Here is a 20,705-nt window from a genome sequence, read left to right as displayed (position 1 = left end):
AGCAAAGGTTAAACCATGGGGCCGAATAAGCTCGGGCAAAGGAATAACACAAATACTATGACAACGGCAAATTACCCACAGACATTGGTTATTCATGTCAACTAACGTTTCTAAACGCGAGCTAAACAAACCACACATTAACGCGGCCACAGCACACTAAATTACATGCGGAGCCCTATTCCTGACTGCTCGGAGCGACATCAAAGCTGTTCACCAACCAACGACCAGCTTTCCCTTTCATTCTTCGGCTCAGAGGAAGTGGTATCGCTGTAAAGTCGCGTTTGGTGGTCGGAGTAGGTTTGCGTCGGTCATCATCATAAAGGCGGTTTCACATGGATTTATAATCCAATTAGGCTGGGTTCACACGTGCGCCGAGTGACGCGCGCCGGTATTGTTTACAAGGCTCAATGTCGCGCAGGGCTGCGGCGCCGTGACATTGACGCAACAATAGGTAAAAACTGGAGAACTACACAGCACTATGACTAATGTTTAGTGAATAAAGGTGCTCTATCACTTTTTGCGTCATTGTCCTTTGATCATAGTGAACGTGCTGTATGGGCAGGTACATAGGAGTGGTAGACCCACGAGTATTTAGTGTATCAGAACAGAGCCGTTGTTGATGTCTGAGCAACATAATTCTGGTAAGAATCTTGGGTCACTAGACCGGGGAACACTCTGTCTATGGGTCAACTTTTGGCCAAAGGTTAAAATTAAGAAATTCTCTAGTCGTTCTAGCAATAATCAATTATCTGTTGTTTAAAAGTGCACAGAACAACAAGTGCTCGACCTTGCCGCGAGACAATCTCCGCAGATCGTGAACAAAAGATTTGCACTAACGCTTAATGTCAAGTGTTTGTACAGAGGTCGTCTAGCGCATTCGCGAGATACTTTAACTGAATGGTAAGTGTAAAACTGCATCTTTTAAAGTGCGTATTTAACGAGAATGCAATAATATCTGCTGCACAATCAGGTAATCCACTATCCCTTCGGTATCATCACTATACATGCTATAAAACAATGTCGCTTCCCGTATCTATCTGAATCTATGTATGTATAATACATGTATGCTTAGATATACAAAACTACACCACGAATTTTAATGCGGTTTTTTGTTGTTGTAGATAGACTGATTTAAAAAGAAAGTGCCTATGGGAAAACCTTTTAGGACGAAACGAAGCTTGCGGAAAAAGCTAATTCTTCATATTGTGGTCCGCCTGATATCTATGAGCCGTGAAGTAGCGGCAGCCCTAGCCTCGCTTGCTGACAGTGACAGACAGTCGGACAAGCGGAACATTAGTCGTGTGTATGTGTATGTAAATATGTGCTATCACTGGACCGCCGCGCCGGCGAGCCGTCCCTAATTACTGGACACCCTGTATCATCGTGCACCGTACATCACGCTGTAACTGTGACGGCGGCCCAATAACGCCCTCAGCCATAAATAACAACAGCTGACTTCACTAGGCTAGGGATATGCATTGTGGACGATGGTACTGCGATGGCACTCTGGTTGAAAGCAAACAGTGAAAAAGATCCCTAAAATCGATAGATCGACAATTCAAAATCAAGGAATAAGAGAATTTTAGGAAAATCTACTTAGTTGGAATCATTTATACCTCATAACTATTCGAGTATGTTTACAAAGAGTTCTAGTTGTAGAAACAAGAGATATGTGTGAAATACAACATCTAGGTATCACAGTGGTATGTGCGTCACTAGCCGCGCGATCGAGTCTCATTGTGAGATAACAACACACGGATTGCTGAACAAATGTGTGTGACACTTCTGCAAATAACACCTACTACTCGTATAACATTTGATTTAATTTAGGCTAACGATGTTCGCACACTCAATTTACCGAACGAAACAATATTATATTGTGTGTGAAATTAGTAATAATAATGTGTTTCACATTTACATTTTTACAAAACATTATTTGTGAACTGGATCCTTTAAAATGGTTTGCTGAAATAATACACATAAAGTTATATGCAGTGATACGTTATTTTTGTTTGCTGCTATTTAGCTTAGTAGTCATCAGAATTTTACAGAACGCCTTTTGAAAAGCTATGCCGTATCCTTCCGTCTCTAGAAAACAACTACCTACAGCTCGTCTCACTTCACTCGTCGATCTTTCAGAGAGATGAGACACTCGACACTCGGCCTGCACCTGTAACTCGACCTGACACACCGACCGACACATTAACACCTCTATTACATAAAGACGGTTTTGTAACAAACTAATAATAATAAAAGTGATTATTATGAGCGGTGCAGTCTGCTTGGACCATTGAAGGCGAATGGCGATCACACCGCACATAACTTAGTGGCGACGGGCAATTTGGCCCGCGAATGATAATATTATTATGGTCTCGTTTGTGACCCATTGAGCAGTATGCAATAACCGTTTAGAAACATACTGAAAGCTCGGTTCGTTTCTCAAGTCTCAATTAGAGACAGTTTCGTAACCGACCCTTACATGTTGTCTCTTTAAAGTTTATGGTAAAACTTAAAATATCCTCATACCAAATTGAGTGAAATGATAAGTCCTCAGTATATTTCCTCTATACCACGTTGTTTATCTCTGTTAGTATTGATGGTTTTATATTAGAAACATAAGAAGGTAAACTTGGCCAGATCTGCGGAGTGCTTCTCGCGCTACTGTATTGTGTTTGCTTCTCGGAGTGACTGCCAAATTGTGTTTGTTTAACTAAACACACACTCGTGTTGCAGCAAGTGACGTCACTTCAATAAGTGCCTTCTACAACTGCATGTATTCTTGTATCATATCCACCGAATAATAATGAAGGTATACAAATAAATTGTTATATCCGAGTAAATACTTCGTGTAGTCGAATAGCATGTCTATGTGTCCAAATTTATAGTAACAGGCTTGATTCTTTTTCTATTAGAAATAAGATTATAAACAAAATAACTATCGGCAAACAATAGGTGCAAGACACCTCTGCATACCACGCAAATCACGCAAGGCAGCACATTAGAACAAGGTAAAAGGCGCGTGTGTTTGTGTCACTAACCAGCTGTCCCATCTTTGGGATGGTTTGTCCCGATGACAGCACCACAGTTATCTACACCCGCCAGACTCACCGCTATCAGCTGAACACATGGGACGTGACTAATAACGCCAAATGACGAACGGCTGAGAGCCAGACTGCGATATGCATGGATATTGACCATCTCTGCCGCTTTTATTATAAAGCAATCTGTTGGGTTACGAATTTAACAACGTAACTAACTGTAGTTCTCACAGTAGAAGTAAGTTTAAGACTATTAGGGACTATATCTTATAAATAATATTGGAAATACATATAATACCGTTTACATCGTCTATTCACCTTTTAACCGCCATCATGTGAATGCCATCAATTCATTTGTTGTTAATAATAATAATCATTGCTTTTATGCCTTCGTATTGAGTGTTAAAATATACTGCAGGTGTATAAATGCGTAATGTCTAAGCAAAGAAACGCCTACAGTAGCCAACTATAAATAACAATGTAGTAGGAACATGGTCGAATCGGCGACAACTACACTTTCCGTTTTCTTAATAAGTTGGAATTGCTCCGACAAGGATTACTCTATATATAGCCTTATGTGGTAATAATCATTACTACGGCGCCACCGACGTAATGTAATGTTTTCCTCACTCTACATTGCAGACAGGAATAACCATTGAGAGCAATCGGAAACTGTATTAGGTTGTTGCCTGATGAAGTTGTAATGTAATGGGCTGTTATCTGATGAAGTTGGTTCACGATCACGATTCATTGTACCTACTTAATAGATCTTTCTTTGACTGTAATTACGGAATGCAATTTGCTACTAGCATTCATTTACTTAGGAATTTAGGGCATCTGTTTTAGATCATTTCCTTGTCCTCATACAAGCTTGTATAAGGATTACCAGTTTCCAAGCAACCTAACGTCTGTGGCAAATGTTGAGTCCCTATTAGAATTTTCAGGATACTAGAGCCTTACGCATCTAAACGAATACCAAAGTTCATAAGTAACTAGTAGTAGATCACAACATTCAGTAAAAAATAAGCCTAATTTTAGACAATTGCCATCGACAAGACACGACAAGAAGAAGAAGAAGCTCATATGTTTAACTTTACAGCTGTCTCAGACTAGCGTATTTTCCGACGCGTATCATTAATTGTATCAGCACCGCTTATTACGACCTTCATAAGCTGTTCGTTTGAACCGGTGGTGTCGTCTCTTTATCAATAGCGCGTATACGAGCTTGGAAGCTTCTGCGAGTTGAGTGTGTAGCAAAAGGCTCGCCTATTTGTGCAAACATGCGCTTTCCAACTTCAAACAGGACCGTATACGAGCCGGAAAATACGCAAGTCTGAAACTTCTTAACAGACGTAGGTAGCTGCACTCACCATCCGCTCCCGCTCGCTCTCGATGTCCCTCATGAGCATGGCGAACTGCTTGAGCGAGCGCGAGATGACGCGCTCGTCCTCCGTCATGGACGCGCCGATGCACGGGAACTCGAACTGCTCCATGCTGTCCGCCAGCGCCAGCTGCGCCGCGCCCAGCCCTGCGGAGGGAGGGGGGGATTAGACTAGAGGTACTGCTCCATGCCCTGCGGGGGGAGGGGGGGAGACTAGAGACGATGCACGGGAACTCGAACTGCTCCATGCTGTCCGCCAGCGCCAGCTGCGCTGCGCCCAGACCTGACACGTTACAAGATAGAACACAATATTAGAATATAGAGCCGTGGTAGCTGAGTCGGGTAAGGGCCCGCATCTCAAGCAAGAGATGCGGGTTCGAATCCCGGCGCTGACATACTGTAACAATGAGTTCTTTTCTGAATTTAAGTACAATTTATACCATCGCTCTTACGGTGAAGGAAAACGTCGTGAGGAAACCTACGTATCTAGATTTAGCACATCTAGATATGTGAACCCATCAACCCGCAGTGGACCAGCGTGGTGGGAAAAATAGTCCAAGCTTAGGAAGGCAGTTTAGACCTTGGGGATATGTACAAAGGTTCCTTCGAGAGAGCCAGGTGCAGGTACTGTTACCCCCACAGAGAATAGAGTTAAATAAATAAAAATATATAAAACTGTACTAAAATGACAAAAAATTTAATTTTACATAGTGAAAATTTGTCAAATTATAATCAATAGGCGGCTTTGTCGCTAAGGGCAATCTCTTCCAGGCAAACTTTAGGTGAAGGATTCGCACCTTTAGTGGAAGAGGAGAATCAATCAAAAATATGTGAGAAAATGTGTGCAGGAAGAATAATACCATCAACTTTTTAGTATTGTTGGTAGCAGGGACAGTGGCATCTAAAATTTATGATAGTTCTGACTCTGAGGTCCTACACCCTGAAACTTTGCGGGTATGAAAAAAAAAATAAAAAAAAAGTATTAATTAAATGTACCCCATAAGTTACCCATTCATAAAACTATTGAAATCTACATAGCATCAATATTATAGCTAGACTGAAAGCTATGAACTATGTTGCACAGCTAAAGTTTCATTAAAAAGACTCACTGAAACATATACATACATTATGTAGTAATATTGTACAGTTATCTTCAAGGGCAAACACAGAGCCTTTGATAACTGCTGATAAATAAAATGTTATCTAATGATAGCACAGCATTACTACACTCTTCAATACAAGTTATCTTTATTCATGGTAATTTAGATTGTACCTTTTGCATTATTGTAACAAGAATCAATAAAATAAAATAAACTTTTCCTTACAAATAAATAATAGTCCCATAAACAGCCTATTTTCTCTTAATTACTTTCAGATTTAAAGTGTTAGTGAGTAGACCAATTATTTCAACAATCTTTTGTTTTACTTTAAATAATAAAATGATGTCCAAAAACAGAAAACAATAACACCTTTTGAACAAATAACTGTAAACAAAATGAGGTCCTTTACTCCAAAATAAATGTTCCCAATTAATTCACATCCCACACAAGTGTGTGCATCACCAGGCTCCGTCTCACACTATTATCATAATCATGGTCAAACCTACACACCTCCAAATATATTGACAGTTAGAAACAGGTTGTGAAGCACCCAGCATATTATTATGCTTGCTCAAGGTTATCCTGGCAGGAAGAAAATCTGATGCATTTGATTATGTAAATGATTATCATGCAAAAAGGCAGGAAATGCTTAGAATAGCATCAATTAATTCATTCTATTGATAGGCTGTTAATGAAATTCTAATCAAAAAGATTTATATCAGATACTTTTTAGGCTTCAAAACATCATAGTCAACAAACTATAACTATGTTATTCAAATTACATTTCCTGTGTAGCAAGCTCAGCTAATTTGGTGACCATATTTAACATTCAAGTCAGCACAAGTGGGTTAAAGGCCTGACACATTAGTGGTGTGATAAACTGCTGCATACTAATGTTGCTTATTGTTTACACATGATTATACAGATGGTGTCTGACGGCTAGCATACCAACAAATGTATGGAATGTGTCTCTGCAACAACTACTCTTCAATGAGAGCTGTCTCTACAGATACACATCTCATTTACTTTAATAAGCTCTTGTTACCATGTTAATACTGTGCCACTTATGACAACAAGAAAACAAAACTTTCTTTTCACTAAAACTGTTCTAATGCCCATTTTAGATGTAAGTGTTATTGAAATGGACAGCAATAATGCACTGGCAATTTATAAGTTATTTTGATTTGATTGTTTTCTAACATTCTAGAAGCTGGAGCATTTCTGCTAATTAACAAGAATCATTGACACACTTAGCAAGTGTGGCCGCTCAATGGACAAATAGAAATTATCACTTTAACTAGATACAAGCTAATGTTACAAGTATGCACTTGCATATGCATTACTATTTGTGTTTCCAGCATAACTACATGTTCAAATCTCTACCATTGAATGCTCTTTTTGTCTAATAACTAACTTCTATTGACAATGTAAATAATGAACAGACTGTCCACATTATCTCAAGGACTAACTAAACTACAAAAACTATAATCAACTGCTGCAGTAAATCCCCTAAACCAAACTCCTACTCTCCGCTCGAGTACATCAGAAGCAAGGAGGCGGTATACTAACGCTTGGCGGCGTGCACGACATCCTTGACCTCCTTGATGAGCCGCTTGATCTGCTGGCTGGTGCGCTCCAGCTCCTTCTCATGGCGCAGCAGCTTCTCCCGGAACACGGGGCTGTCGGCCAGGCACTCGCTGAACTCCAGAGGCTGCAGACCCACGCCCATGGCAGCTCCAACACACTTTCACCGCGCGCCAACACCGACACCCATCGTCTCACAACACTAGCACTCGATGCAACACGGACGGAGTAAGTAGAAGAACACACGTGATACGTAAATGGTAAAAACACTAAACAAATATCAAAGAATGGATGGAAATATTCGATTCAAGGTTTATTGTGGCGAAGCTGTCACTCGCTCGCGCAAGTTTTTTTTACTGACTGGGCTGCCATGTTGACGTAAACATTGCGCACACATTTATATAGTACTAGCTGTTCCCGCGCGCTTCGCTTCGCCTTAAAAAAAATTCCGGGATAAAAAGTAGCCTATGTTCTTTCCCAGGGTCTAGACCGTATGTATACCAAATTTCATTCAAATCCGTTCAGTAGTTTTGGCGTGAAAGAGTAACAGACAGACAGACAGACACAGTTACTTTCGCATTTATAATATTAGTTAGGATTTTTTTTCCTCAGTGATTTATATTAAAATGCATGTAATCATTATATCGATTCATATATGTCGATTCTTCTTCGCTGGTCGACGTTTTGTGTGACTTGAGTGCATTGAGGTTATTTGTAATCATATGATGCGTGCGTCGATTGATAATATCCACATGATAAAAATAAATATCTATTGCGCTTTCTTTTACAAATGCGATGCGCTTTAAAAAGTTCTCTCCTGTCTCTGTCACAATTCTTTATCATTATTACTGGCGCTTGAAGGAGAGCAGCTGAGATTACATAGAAAATTTATAAAAGATATCACAACGGGGACATAATATTTTTTATGGCAACTCCAAAGTCATTCATGTTTTTTCCGTTCCATTCTACGCGGAATGCACACCGTTCCATTCCAACAATCAAAACAAACAAAATTAGTTTGAGTAAGTAATTTTATTAAAGTAGTAATAAATTGCACAATACGATTGCCGCATGATTTATTTATCAGTTTTCGAAGCATCTGCCGCTTCCTCTTCCGACTCTTCCTCCGACTCATCATCATCGTCATCATCAGACTCCGAGTACGAGTAGTCTCCGCCCTCCGCGCCGCCGGCGTCGTCGTCGTCACCGCCTGAAAAACAAAAACTTTCATCAGACAATAATATTAAAAAATATAGAAAAAATCGCACCTGAATCTCAGAACAATGATTATAGGTATACAAACAAATCTTTTCGGATAAACTTTTATCTTGGAACTTCCGATAGATTCTCTACAGGATGTTGCAAAAGTGGTATAGGAAGCCGATGATGATATCCTTTTCATTGTATCCGACAACAGTGACTCTAGCTACACTCTTGAGGTGATTCAGGGGGTCATATTCATTCGTAAATTAGCAAAACAAAAAGCGCTCGCCATATTTTTTTTGGCCAGTGACATGAGTGCGGTTGCAACACCCTGTATAACAAATGAGTCATGTAGTTACCAGTGTCCCCGTATCCGCTGTAGCCGCCATAGCCGCCGCCGTAGCCGCCCGCGTAGTCATCATCGTCAGCCGCTGCCGTGCCCTGCCGGCCGTAGCGGTGGGAGCGAGCTGGGGGAAACAAGCAATTAGTGGAATACTGGGGGTACAAGAAAGACGAAAGAAGCCTCCTCTAGTGACGTTAGTTTTTTGTGGATCCCTTTACCACGGTGAGAAATCCTGGTCTGGTAAAAGATCTTGTTTGCTACCGACATGAAATTAACCAGAACTGGAATACGGTTGAATAAGGTTGTGTTTCAGGGTTGAAAGATTAATGACAAACTAGGTGAAATGAGAAGTCTGGAACGGTACTCTTTGCTCTTACATACTTATATCATACGTGTGTGTGTGTGTGTGTGTGTGTGTGTGTGTGTGCGCGTGTGCGCGTGTATGTGTGTGCGTGTGTGTGTGTGTGTGTGTACTCACTGGACATGGACAGGTCGTGCGTGAGCTGCGTGGTGTACCCGCACTTGGGGCAGGGCGGCGCGGCGTGGCGCTCCGGGCGCGCCCCCTTGCGCCGCACGTGCTCGTCGCAGTAGCAGGTCTTGCAGCGGAGACACGTGTACTGACCGATGCGGTTGCACGATTGACCTGGACACGGAATGGAGATTTAAGGAACGGGTAACGCCATCTAGTGGTCGGTGGTATACAACGACACTAAGCGACAGTTTGTGTGGATTTTTGTTACCTCTTTACGTCAAAACGGCTAAATCGATTTTAATGAAATTTGGTATGGCGTTAGCTGACACCTTGGATTAACAAATAGGCTACTTTTTGTCCCGGAATTCCCACATGAAAACTTTTTAAGGCGAAGCGAAGGTCGCGGAAACAGTTATTATTACATAAATTATTTAAATGTCTAAGGTCATCGGTCCTTGCTAGTAGATACTCACACTTGTAGGTCTCGGACTCCAGCACCTGGCACGAGGCCTGGTGCTCGAACTGGTCGTCCTCGCACAGGAAGCCCTGGCAGAACGAGCAGCGGTAGACGCGCCCGCCGTGCTCCCACACGCCTGCAACACAATGTCATTGGGGTAAAAATAAATAAAGAAATAATAACCCTGATTAAGTTACAACTTTATAATTTTATAGTAATTCTTTGGTGTAAAAATTAAGTGTGTTCTATCTACTATAGTAAAAGGGTGACAATTTTAGCGGCCCGCGTCTCAAGTCGTGTACCAAATGTCGGTGCGAAATTATCACTAGTTTTAAAGCTTTATGAGGCAGCTCTATAATCCCATTTCACAGGGAAAGACATGTGACAGAACCCTTATTACATTCGAATAAGAGTAGTTTTTTTTGTTTGTATCAGATGTCTTTTGCAATAGAATGGAATATAATGGCATATGGGTGAGACTTGAAAAGCCAGGAATAGATTGGAATGTGAAACATACTATGGTGAGTTTTTGGATAAGGATAAAATCCCAAGTGGACTTGAGCCAATACAAATATTTACAGGCATGTAATGGAGACCTTACCTCGTTCACACTCCATGCAGACGGCGTCCATGAGCGGGCACGTGCAGGCGTGCGTCTGCAGGCACTTGCGCCCGTGGCACACCCACGCCTCGCAGAAGTCACAGATTGCACCCTGGAATAACAAGAGAGTATGCATTTTGAAACAAATGCTAAGCAACTAGTCATATCAGAAAATGATAGGTTGGTTGATGGATCCTCTACTCATAATATAACTGTGTAAACCTGTGGAAAATGTGAATGACCTAGCCTACACAGGTCAGTATTAGTTCATACACCTATCTCAACAGCCTATTTCAAATTAATAACTTACAAATGGTGCTCCTCATCCTTTATTGTGGTCTCTTCCTGACATTCTTTGGATGTATCGAGTTATGCCAATACATGTGCTACTGGAGAATGACAAAATAACTTAGAGGCCATACCACCATGCCGAGCCCGGTGGTGTAGACGCCGGGGTGGCGCACAACGCAGTCTCCAGCCTTCAGCATGCACTTGACCTTGCCGCACGCCGCGCACGCCGGCAGCCGCTGCACCGCCGAGCAGAAGTAGCAGAATGCACGGCTCTTCTGCTTCCTGCAACATAAACAAGCATTATTTGTGAAACATCTTTTTCTTAGCTGAGTGTGTCTAACTAGAGACTTTTGAGACACAGTACTAAAGCTTAAAGAGTTTAGGCTACTGATAAATCGGTCAATAAACAAGCGAAATGATGTAAAAAGTTGGGAAAGTCAAGAACTAAATCAGAAAATGCGACGAAAGTAACTTAACATGGCCTACTTCATAAGTAAGGAAATTGAAAAGCTTGTGTAGCTCTTAGGTACTTGAAGACGTATGGAAGGACAGAACACGGAACGTTAGCATGAGGGATGCACAATGAGCCTCACTTCTGGCACTTGTCGCACTCCATGGGCATGTTGCAGGGGTGCTGCGCGAGGTCCACGTTCCCGCGCGCGTTGCGGATCTCCTTCTGCCGCAGCTTCTGCTTCTCCGCCTTCTTGCGCTGGCCCGTCTTCTTCTTCGGCATTGTAAAACACTAGTAAAGTTTCAGAAAGTCTAAAAAGAATTAGAGAAACCGTAAAAATTCACCACGGCATCAGACAGCTCAGCTGATTAAAAAAAAATGCTTGTCAATTACGTCACTGTCAGTGTCACATTGACGTTACATCTCCAAACCTCCACGCAACTATCCTACGCAACATACCCAAGCATCGACATTTCAAAACAAAGCGGCAAAATTAAAAATCACGATTTCGTTACTAGTGCCGCTATGTTTCGGAGACCCACGTAATTCATCATCTCGGCAATCAATATCCACTTCGTCAAAGTTCGCACTTGTTGTTTGTTGTGTGCGCGCGGCAATGCGTGATAAGCCGATTCCAAACAAACAATAAAGTTCTTCATAATCAAGTAGTCCTTGTCCGCGAGAGGACCTCCAGGTCAGAGTGTCCTAGTTGTGCGATTTATTGATCAGAATGGCTGAATATGAGGAGTGGCCGGCTGGTATTCCACCTTGGACTTATTGTATGGAAATTGTAAGTTTTTCAACTCTATTTGCAACAAGAATACTTATTACTACTATTTTACATTGACTTCTGCAATATGACTGAGTAGGTAACAGGTATATACCGTTTCGTCAGTTGCTTATAAGATAAAACCATATAAAACTATAGTTCTGTAGCAATGGCAGAAATCCTTAAAGTTTGTGTTTCCATCCAGATACATGTGTCTATCCATTCGTATGTCACAGGCACTGCGCAATTACAGCACAAACAATAAAGAGAACTTACTGTCGGTCACCATCTAAACTTTCATTTATTTTTCTTTATACTTAACTTTCATTTATACTTATTGCAGATAAAACAATCAAACTTGAAGATCCGTCTGCTCCCTTTCTTTCAAAGTGTGGTGTTATACTTCCTGGTGGCCAGAGACGAGGATGGGGTGATGGGTGCGGGGGCCCCAGAGCAGATCGGCATTGTGTGGGACGTGACACTGGTCCGGAGGGCGGTGGTGAAGATGGCGCCGGTGTCCAGCCTGGTGTTCCTGCTCACTCTGCAGCTGCAGGACTCCTGCCATCCACAGTGAGTCTCTTACTATATGTAAATTGTAGCACATAGCTATAGATTTCAATCCTGCTAACAAAATGAAAAGTGGAAAAAATATATTAAGACATCTGTGATGTGATAATTAAAGAATACTTTGAACTTATACTTAATTAACTTGTCCACAGAGCCGTCTGGTACTGCCGCAAGATCTGCCTGGGTCTGTTCATGTCAGGAATAGGAGATGCCCTCCTAGTCTGGAACTACCTGGCCAAAGGCATGTTCTTCTTCGCAATTGCCCACATCCTCTACATATCTGCATTCACCTTCAAACCCTTGTGCATTCCTCTAGGATTCATACTGTTTGTGTGCACAGCAATCTACAACAGTTTTCTGACCCCTCCTGAAGATCTGAAGTACCTTGTGCCGATATACAGCATGTTCCTTGCATCAATGGCGTGGAGGGGCGTGGCGCGGGCTCGGAGCGGCGGACAGAGTGGATTGGCTTCCGCGGTGGGGAGCGTGTCCTTTCTGGTGTCCGATATGGTTCTCGCCTACACCATGTTTAATGAACCGTTGGAGTATGGCAGGGTAATTATTGTTTTATGTATTTATTAGTTGACATAACTGTGTTAGGACTAGTTAGGAGAGTGGAACTGAGACACAATTTTTTCTAACTCTTTCCCCTCTTGTATTCGGCAGATCATCGTGATGTCTACGTACTACTTCGGTCAGCTCTGCATCGCCCTGAGCGCCGTAGATCTGGCGCGCCGTCCCCTCGCTTACGACAGAGACGACTAGACACAGACTACCACCAACTAGGAGCGGACGTGGCGACGGGTGACGACTGCGTGTCGGTAAGCAATCTCGGGAGTGAAGCTGTTACAGCGCCATCTTGTGAGAGAGCTAGCTGCTATGCGATATTATGGGCGAAGTTTTGCGCGACACTAACGCCATCTAGTGAATATTTGTTGATAAGATCATGACAAAAAATACTTCGCAGCTTTGTATGAGATTGTTTATTGATGCGTCGTCGGAATTATTAGTTTGTAAGATTCATGTTGTACTTGGTATTTGTCGTATAGAGTAGTCTTCCTGAAATCAGAGCACAAGTTGAGTTGATTTAAGCCAAAATGCTCAATTATTCGGTAATTTTCGAGTACTTGTGTTCATATACTATGGAATCTCATTTAAATCTAAACTGAAGTATATTTTGGTCACGTAGACTTCCAATGCAATGTTTTATAAATTTATTATTCTGTCATTTACAGTTATTACTAGCACGTAAGAAAAACTTATCATGTTTTAGACCAACATTAATGCAAGTTTTTGAATCAATTTACATCATGTCTCATATTTCAGTATTATAGAACGCTATAAGACTATTTTATGACCTTCGTCAATTTTGAATTGTTAATTGGCACAACTCTTCTTACTAATAACGACTAACAACCATCAGTCTGTGATGTGGTATGACATGTAACTACATAATAGTATTTAAGTAATTGATTATTTTATTTTTTTCTTTATATTGTTATAGTGTATGCAAAGTGTATGTAGTTAATGAAGAGCATGGTATGTGCCAAATAAGCTCTGACAGAGTTATTCCAATTAATTGTGAATGCGTTTATAACTATAAACAAAGATTAATATAAGAAATGGTTACCATTTATATTATTATATTTTCAGTTCTATGTTCATGTATGTTAGGTTCTAAGCCAAAGGCATGCTTTCGAGTATTTATATTGCATACATTTATTATGATACTCATTTCAACATGAGAGTAAAGTAAGTACATAAGAAGTTATATAAACAAGTCGAAGATACTTGTGCATTTTTTGTTTGTTGCAATCTTGACACAAGATGGAGTAAAAGTTTGATATTGGATAAATGTATGTAACCAAGACTAAAATGGCTTTAATAAGAACTGGGAAAGGCAGAGATAAGACTAAAGAGTGTAATTTGTAGGACCCGGTGAAACGAACGAGCTTCAAAGGCCAAAGGCAAAGTGGACAAAAATGACTGGCTAGTGTTGTAGGCTACAACTTGTAGCATAAAATATATTTAGATCTGGAAGTGAATAAAATATATCATACATTCCGGAGAGGAGGGTTGAGATGTGTATTTATAAATCAAAGTAGATTATAATGATTTTGTTACCACGTTTTCTTAAAAAATGAACACTTTTATAAGAATGTTCCAATGAAATTGGCTTCCTGTTGGATCTAGTAAACATGTCAAAACTTTTCTACCTAGTTTTTAAGTTAGAAAAATCGTTGCACATATTATTTATACCTTTATTATTTGCTTAGCTTTATTATTTCATTATTATTTTAATCAGAGTTTTATAGTCAAAGTTATTTAATCAATGTTTTATTAATAATTATAACAACTACCTATTATCTATCCACCTGTGACAAAGGCACTAAGTATTAATGTTAGTGTAGTTAAGATTGTTTGTTGTCTGTAGCTGCGTCGATATTGCGACAGATGTATTACGATTTTACGGTACTGTCTTAGCAGAGTTATTTATCTTCGATATCACTGCTAATACATATATGTTCGATATAACATCTGTATCCGAATTATGATGATATCGAAGTTAAATAATACTTTTAAATGTCAAATATTCAGACATGTGTGTAAACAGGTAAAATAAATGTATGGCCTGTGCATGATACAGTAGCCACCTCTCATTTTTGTGGTTGTTGCAACTTGATATCGTGTTCAATAAAGAGCATATGAAAAGTATCTCGAGTTTTACTTTAAAGTGTAAAAACCCTAGCACATTATTTATTACTAAAAAACAGTGATGTTTTACAAAAATATTTATTAAAATATACATAAACTTAATTATAGTAACTTAACAAATCTGTACATGTATATTAATTAATTTAGTTATCACTCGCTCATCTCTTTATAAAAAGCTAAATGTAGCAACTAAATTTACAGTACTCTTTTGTGTACATACATAAAATTTTATGTCTTTGTCTCAAAAGTTTTTGATGAATAAGGATGATAACAATATTATAAGGATTTTAAATTATTTTATGTAAGGATAAATTAGGCAAAATATACGAGAACGACAAATTACGCAACAGCTACATACGCACAAAAGAGGTATACATTCATACACAACTTCCTTTCGCAGATCGATATTCACACTTATTACATTTAATTTTGTGAGTTTTAAGACGCAAGCATAATGAAGTGTATTGTTTGCAGCACTGAATATTAGTAGAACACGAATCTCATTTAATAGTGGTAATTTTATAAAATACGGCGCAATTATAGTTTTATAATATTTTTAGTATATGTGTCAAGGCACACATCTCTTTTAAAAACGGTCTACTGAAAAACTTACAATCAGTTGAAAGTAACGCAGGTAAATACAAACTGAAGAGGACATTATTATAATTATTTTGCGTTTGTTGCATAAAATGTTTTGTTATTCAAAAACAAAACTTACAATCTGCGCCTATAGTACAGTCCTGTTTCTTTACCCTTTCACGCTCACACTAGCGCGGGGGTGTACTCCGACTCGCCAGCTCACATGCAGGGGGGTCTACTCCCGGCGCAGGTTGTCGAGGCGCGCCTGCAGCTCGGCGTCCGCGTCGCTGACCGGCCCCCCCGCGCCACCGCCGCCCCCCGCCACGGCTGCTGCTGCCGCCGGCACGCGCGCTGCAATCAATATTACATATCATTTATAATTGTTGGGGCGAAAAGTCATAGGTAGCACAATCGGCTGACGACAGGTACAGATAATTGGATGTCATTTCCTCCTACCTAGAGTATCATTAAATCCGAAGTAAATGCGTGCATTTAGTGGCCATCAACATGATAAGGGTGCCCGCTCACTACCGACTTTTTGTATACAAAGTAAGTTTGTAATTAAGGCGCAAATTACACAGAAAAGGCATCTTGGCGCTTCAAAACGTTGGGGCACGTTGTTAAGTATACCCAAGCGTCGTTGCACAGGCACGTCGTTTCGTCGCCGCTTACCTACAGTTTTGAAGCGGCAAGCTGCCTGCACCGCGCCTTCATCTTATGCAATTTCTGTGTAATCCGAGCCTAAAGGTGAGTATGTAAGGCGGGTGTTACCACCGCCGGCGACGGAGAGCGAGCCGGTGGCCTGCGGGAGGCCGGACAGCGTGTCGTTCAGCTGCAGCCCCAGCTCGTCCAGGATCTGCGACACCACCGCGTCGCTGCAACCATAACAGATTAGTATTAGACACGTTTTTTATAAGATATACTTATCGACATAAATAAACTCGTTCTGCCAATAACATAGCCATGTTTATCACAATTAGGAACGACTATCTATGTTGATAACAGCGACTGGATCAGACTGCACCTTGTGATTGACTGATCTTGGCACAGTTGGTGATCTAAATATGCCTTTAGAGAAGCTTGCATTTGACTTTCACAAATATTAAACTACTTATTTTTAATGGGATGAGAATTAGATTAGCCAAACTCTCTCAACACAACTGCTCATAGTACACGTACTGATCGCATGTTTGCAAAATCATAAAAAAAAAGCTCCCTCCCCCTTTCTCACCTCTCGTCCTCGTCGGCGTCGCCCTCCATGGCGTCGTCGATGGAGTCGTTCATCATCTCCTCCTTCATGTCCATGATCTCCGACTGCTTCTCAAACTCCTGGAAACACATGACATCTATTTTAGAAAAGTAGGTATTGATTGAAAATCAGAAGTCTTTTTCAGACTTATGAGCATGTCACTGACTAGAATGAACATAACATAAATTATCTGACTAGGTATAACTTTCTTGAAGAAGAAGCTCAGTTCAGGCGATTATCTATCCCTTTATAACTTTGCTGTGCATAGTTATTTTTCCTAGGGACACACAAGAGAATGTTACCTTACCTGCAAAATCTTCTGTATCTGCGGCATGTTGAGCTGTCGGTTCATGGTGGCCATCGCCCGCGTCACCCCCTTCATGGCCTGAGCCATGGTGCTCTGAGACTTGAGGGTCTGTATCTTCAGTGACACGGCCTGGATGTTCGCCTTCATCAGCATGAACTTGCGGACGTACCGCCGGGTCCTCACCAGGTCTTTGGCCATTATTTTTACAGCATCCTGGAATAACACAAAGGCTATTAGAACAAGGTTGATTTGAAATAAGGCTATTGTAGAGTCAGTGATATAATGGGAACAGATTTGGATTCAGATTGAAGCAAATGGAGGGCAATGTCAAATCAATTAAAGTTTGTTTTTGCACTTGTAATAGTTGTTATGTACTGAGTGTGGAGCTGAGGCAGGTACTGAGGACCAGTGGTGAATGCTTGTGAAAGGCATCTGAACCAACTCTCCTGCTTCAACCCTCCTATTTTTTATTTATTTATTTACACACACACATTGTAACATAACAACAACATGTATGCAACTGAACTCACTTGCCAATAATAATGACTGTTTTTGTAATAATCATGGGAAGTCAGCATCCATTACTTAGTAACTAACAGAACAAAATAGTTGTTCTCACCATCTGTCCCTCCTTAGCGAGTTTCTTGATGTCGGCAATGACCTTCTTCTCCTGCTGCTCCATCTTCATGCGCTCGCGGTCCAGGTCGCGCATAGCCTTGTTCAGCGCGCGCTGGTTCTTGCGCAGCATCTCGTCGGGAGTCATGCGGTGGCCGAACAACCACTCCATCTTGAGTATGACTCAAAGACTTTACACTGAAACTGCAAGGGTTATAGTTGGAGATCCTGAACTGATGGGTATTTTATATAGAAGGCATGGTAGGTGGGATGTCTTGAGGAAAGGAGGCAGACTTACCGAAGGCTGCAGAAGCAGGTAAATACAGTCAACAAATTTTTGGGTGATGATTCACCACTTAAGTAATCACAACAAAAAAGGCGGCTGAGCTAAACTCTGGCGATGGTGGAAAACTTTAAATATCACCCATGAGAAGCATAAAGTTACGTATTAAATGTATTTAATTAACAGAAACAATTAATTTTTGAGTAAAAATCTTTTGTTTACAGCCCCTGGGACAATCAGCTAAAATATGTCAAAATTTACTCTGTGTCATCACACTGTCAACATATGAAAATCGTGTTGCGTAGGATTATTTTGCATGGATATTCCATTCTAACCTGTGTTACGTAAAAAAAACTGTCAAAACAAAACAAAATAGCGCGCGTTTTATGTTGAGTTCACCGGATTTAGTGATTCTTTTCTTTTTATTTCTTGATAATTTCCTTGTTCATATTCCAAATTTCCAAAATGAGTGACGACGATGTAACCATAATGGAGGTGGACGACGAGACCCCGGCCCCGAAACCTTTAAAACCAACTACGAGCACAAAATCCACAGTCCACCTTCCATGGATCGAGAAGTACCGGCCGCAGACGTTCAGCGACATCGTGGGTAATGAGGACACGGTGTCGCGGCTGGCCGTGTTCGCCAAGTCGGGGAATGCTCCGAATGTCATCATCGCGGGCCCGCCGGGCGTGGGCAAGACCACGACCATCCTGTGCCTGGCGCGCGCGCTGCTAGGGGCCTCCTTCCGCGACGCCGTGCTCGAGCTCAACGCCTCCAACGACCGCGGCATCGACGTCGTGCGCAACAAGATCAAGATGTTCGCGCAACAGAAGGTACCTTGCTATCCATCCTCACATAACCTTACAACTACTTACTTGTAAATCCTAGCCACATATTTTCAACTCATAGCTCTATTTCTGTTACATGCCACCATCATGCGATACTTTCCTTCTATCCTACATGAATTCCTTATAAACTCACCCCATAACAATACAAATACTTCTTACCATTCTAGGTGACGCTCCCACCCGGTCGCCACAAGATAGTGATCCTGGACGAGGCGGACAGCATGACGGAGGGCGCGCAGCAGGCGCTCCGCCGCACCATGGAGCTGTACTCCAGCACCACGAGGTTCGCCCTCGCCGCCAACAATAGCGAGAAGATCATCGAGCCCATACAGTCTCGCTGTGCCGTGCTGAGATATGGCCGGCTGTCTGATGCTCAGATACTTGCTAAGGTTAGCATTTTACTTGGATTCTGGATCAGAGGCCTATAAAAGTGCAGTGGGTTGGTAAATATGCAGAAGATTTGTCTATAATAAGGCAGAATTCATATTTAATTAGCTCTCTGTCAATCTTAATTCCCATTATAATATATTATGCTGTTTTAAATCCTTACTTTTTTAGCTACAATAGTATTCCATCAGTATATATAGTACCAGTCCCAGTTATTCCATCTTTCAAATTCTAGTAAAGCATCATCATAATTCTGTCATCAGCATAGCAGTCCAGTAGCTTACAGTTTCTACTTCACAAACATTTAATAAACATAAAAGAGTATTTCCTACCATTTAAACACTTTCATTGACTGAAAAACTTAACAAAACAAACTAATTCCAGGTCCTAGAAGTATGCCAAAAGGAGAACCTCTCGTACACCGAGGAAGGAGCAAGCGCGATCGTGTTCACGGCGCAGGGCGACCTCCGCTCGGCACTCAACAACCTCCAGGCGACGGCGCAGGGCTCGGGCCACGTGTCGCCCGACAACGTGTTCAAGGTGTGCGACGAGCCGCACCCCATCATGGTGCGCGCCATGCTCGAGGCTTGCACGCGGCAGGACATACATGAGGCTTACAAGGTTAGCTTCAATTACATTCCTTTAAGGGAATCTATAGATCCCATCCAGCCAGTGGTGTGCTTTGGGAGAGGCCTACATCCAGCAGTGGACTGCTTATAGGCTGATGATGACATTATTTGAAAAGGCAGTTTATTATTATACACCTTGTAGTGGTGCTTCTAGGAAGAGTTCAGCAGTGGATGACTGTTGGCTCATGAAGATAAATACTTTGATTCCATACCCATGCTAGATGCTACATGCATGACAGTTTATTCTAAAGGCAACCTATTATTTTGACAATAAAAATGAAGTCTTGTAACGCACCAAAGAACCAACCAAACCATTAACCATCTTCACCATCCCCCAGATAATAGCCAAACTCTGCAAGCAAGGCTACGCAGCGGAGGACATCCTGAGCAACATGTTCCGCGTGTGCAAGACGCTGGAGGCGCCGGAGCCGCTGCGCCTCGCCTTCATCCGCGCGCTCGGGGTCACGCACATGCGCGCCGCCGACGGGCTGGGGAGCCCCCTGCAGCTGGCTGGTCTACTGGCCAGGATGTGCCAAGCGGCCGGCGGCGGGGGCGAGTGAGGGGGCGGGAGTGAGTGATGAACTTAGACAAAGTGATAAGGAGTCGAAATAGTGATGAATGTTGGAAAAAGGAAGTGTATGAATTTGTTGGGTTGTCATAGGAAGTTACGGATCTATTGATGACATCCAAAAGTATGATGAAGAGGGCAACAGAAGGCTCTTTGTATGATTGTTCGTCAGTTATTGTATTAAGTTAGCCTGAATCTTGAGTTATTATATTGTAAATAAACTGTTATTTTTATATAATTTACTGTTTTAATTAACACACCAAG

The 20,705-nt window shown here is 41.5% G+C and overlaps 5 protein-coding genes across 5 annotated transcripts in view; 2 read left to right on the top strand and 3 right to left on the bottom strand.

Annotated features, from left to right (window-relative positions):
- Positions 1 to 7,478, bottom strand: part of LOC105388231 (rho GTPase-activating protein Graf) — a 56,219-nt gene extending 48,741 nt beyond the window's left edge. Inside the window, exons 1-2 of the mRNA XM_048625515.1 lie at positions 7,089 to 7,478; positions 4,409 to 4,566 (exon numbers count right to left, since the gene is read on the bottom strand). Of these exons, the coding sequence (XP_048481472.1) occupies positions 4,409 to 4,566; positions 7,089 to 7,248 (318 nt within the window). The 5' untranslated portion in view covers positions 7,249 to 7,478. The remainder of the gene's footprint in view (positions 1 to 4,408; positions 4,567 to 7,088) is intronic.
- Positions 7,479 to 8,116: 638 nt separating this feature from the next.
- Positions 8,117 to 11,352, bottom strand: LOC105388207 (zinc finger protein 330 homolog). Its single transcript, XM_038120495.2, has 7 exons — positions 11,064 to 11,352; positions 10,602 to 10,752; positions 10,180 to 10,291; positions 9,595 to 9,714; positions 9,128 to 9,292; positions 8,666 to 8,773; positions 8,117 to 8,313 (listed from the first exon to the last, which is right to left on the bottom strand). Exons 1-7 carry the CDS (start codon positions 11,201 to 11,203, stop codon positions 8,180 to 8,182), a joined length of 930 nt encoding a protein of 309 aa, XP_037976423.2. The 5' UTR covers positions 11,204 to 11,352; the 3' UTR covers positions 8,117 to 8,179.
- Positions 11,353 to 11,494: 142 nt separating this feature from the next.
- Positions 11,495 to 14,972, top strand: LOC105388205 (lysoplasmalogenase-like protein TMEM86A). Its single transcript, XM_011559076.3, has 4 exons — positions 11,495 to 11,711; positions 12,034 to 12,260; positions 12,410 to 12,812; positions 12,924 to 14,972. The coding sequence occupies exons 1-4, from the start codon at positions 11,652 to 11,654 to the stop codon at positions 13,020 to 13,022; spliced, it is 789 nt and encodes a 262-aa protein (XP_011557378.3). The 5' UTR covers positions 11,495 to 11,651; the 3' UTR covers positions 13,023 to 14,972.
- Positions 14,973 to 15,034: 62 nt separating this feature from the next.
- LOC105395509 (charged multivesicular body protein 2a) lies at positions 15,035 to 18,263 on the bottom strand. The gene is made up of 6 exons (XM_038120496.2): positions 18,021 to 18,263; positions 17,727 to 17,926; positions 17,108 to 17,320; positions 16,783 to 16,880; positions 16,323 to 16,426; positions 15,035 to 15,902 (listed from the first exon to the last, which is right to left on the bottom strand). The coding sequence occupies exons 2-6, from the start codon at positions 17,892 to 17,894 to the stop codon at positions 15,787 to 15,789; spliced, it is 699 nt and encodes a 232-aa protein (XP_037976424.2). The 5' UTR covers positions 17,895 to 17,926; positions 18,021 to 18,263; the 3' UTR covers positions 15,035 to 15,786.
- Positions 18,264 to 18,444: 181 nt separating this feature from the next.
- Positions 18,445 to 20,676, top strand: LOC105395505 (replication factor C subunit 2). The gene is made up of 4 exons (XM_038120694.2): positions 18,445 to 18,842; positions 19,025 to 19,246; positions 19,629 to 19,865; positions 20,212 to 20,676. The coding sequence occupies exons 1-4, from the start codon at positions 18,471 to 18,473 to the stop codon at positions 20,431 to 20,433; spliced, it is 1,053 nt and encodes a 350-aa protein (XP_037976622.1). The 5' UTR covers positions 18,445 to 18,470; the 3' UTR covers positions 20,434 to 20,676.
- Positions 20,677 to 20,705: the final 29 nt, after the last annotated feature.

This window comes from Plutella xylostella, chromosome 14, assembly GCF_932276165.1.
Source record: "Plutella xylostella chromosome 14, ilPluXylo3.1, whole genome shotgun sequence".
NCBI lineage: Eukaryota > Metazoa > Arthropoda > Insecta > Lepidoptera > Plutellidae > Plutella > Plutella xylostella.
This window is presented reverse-complemented; position numbering and strand designations above follow the sequence as displayed.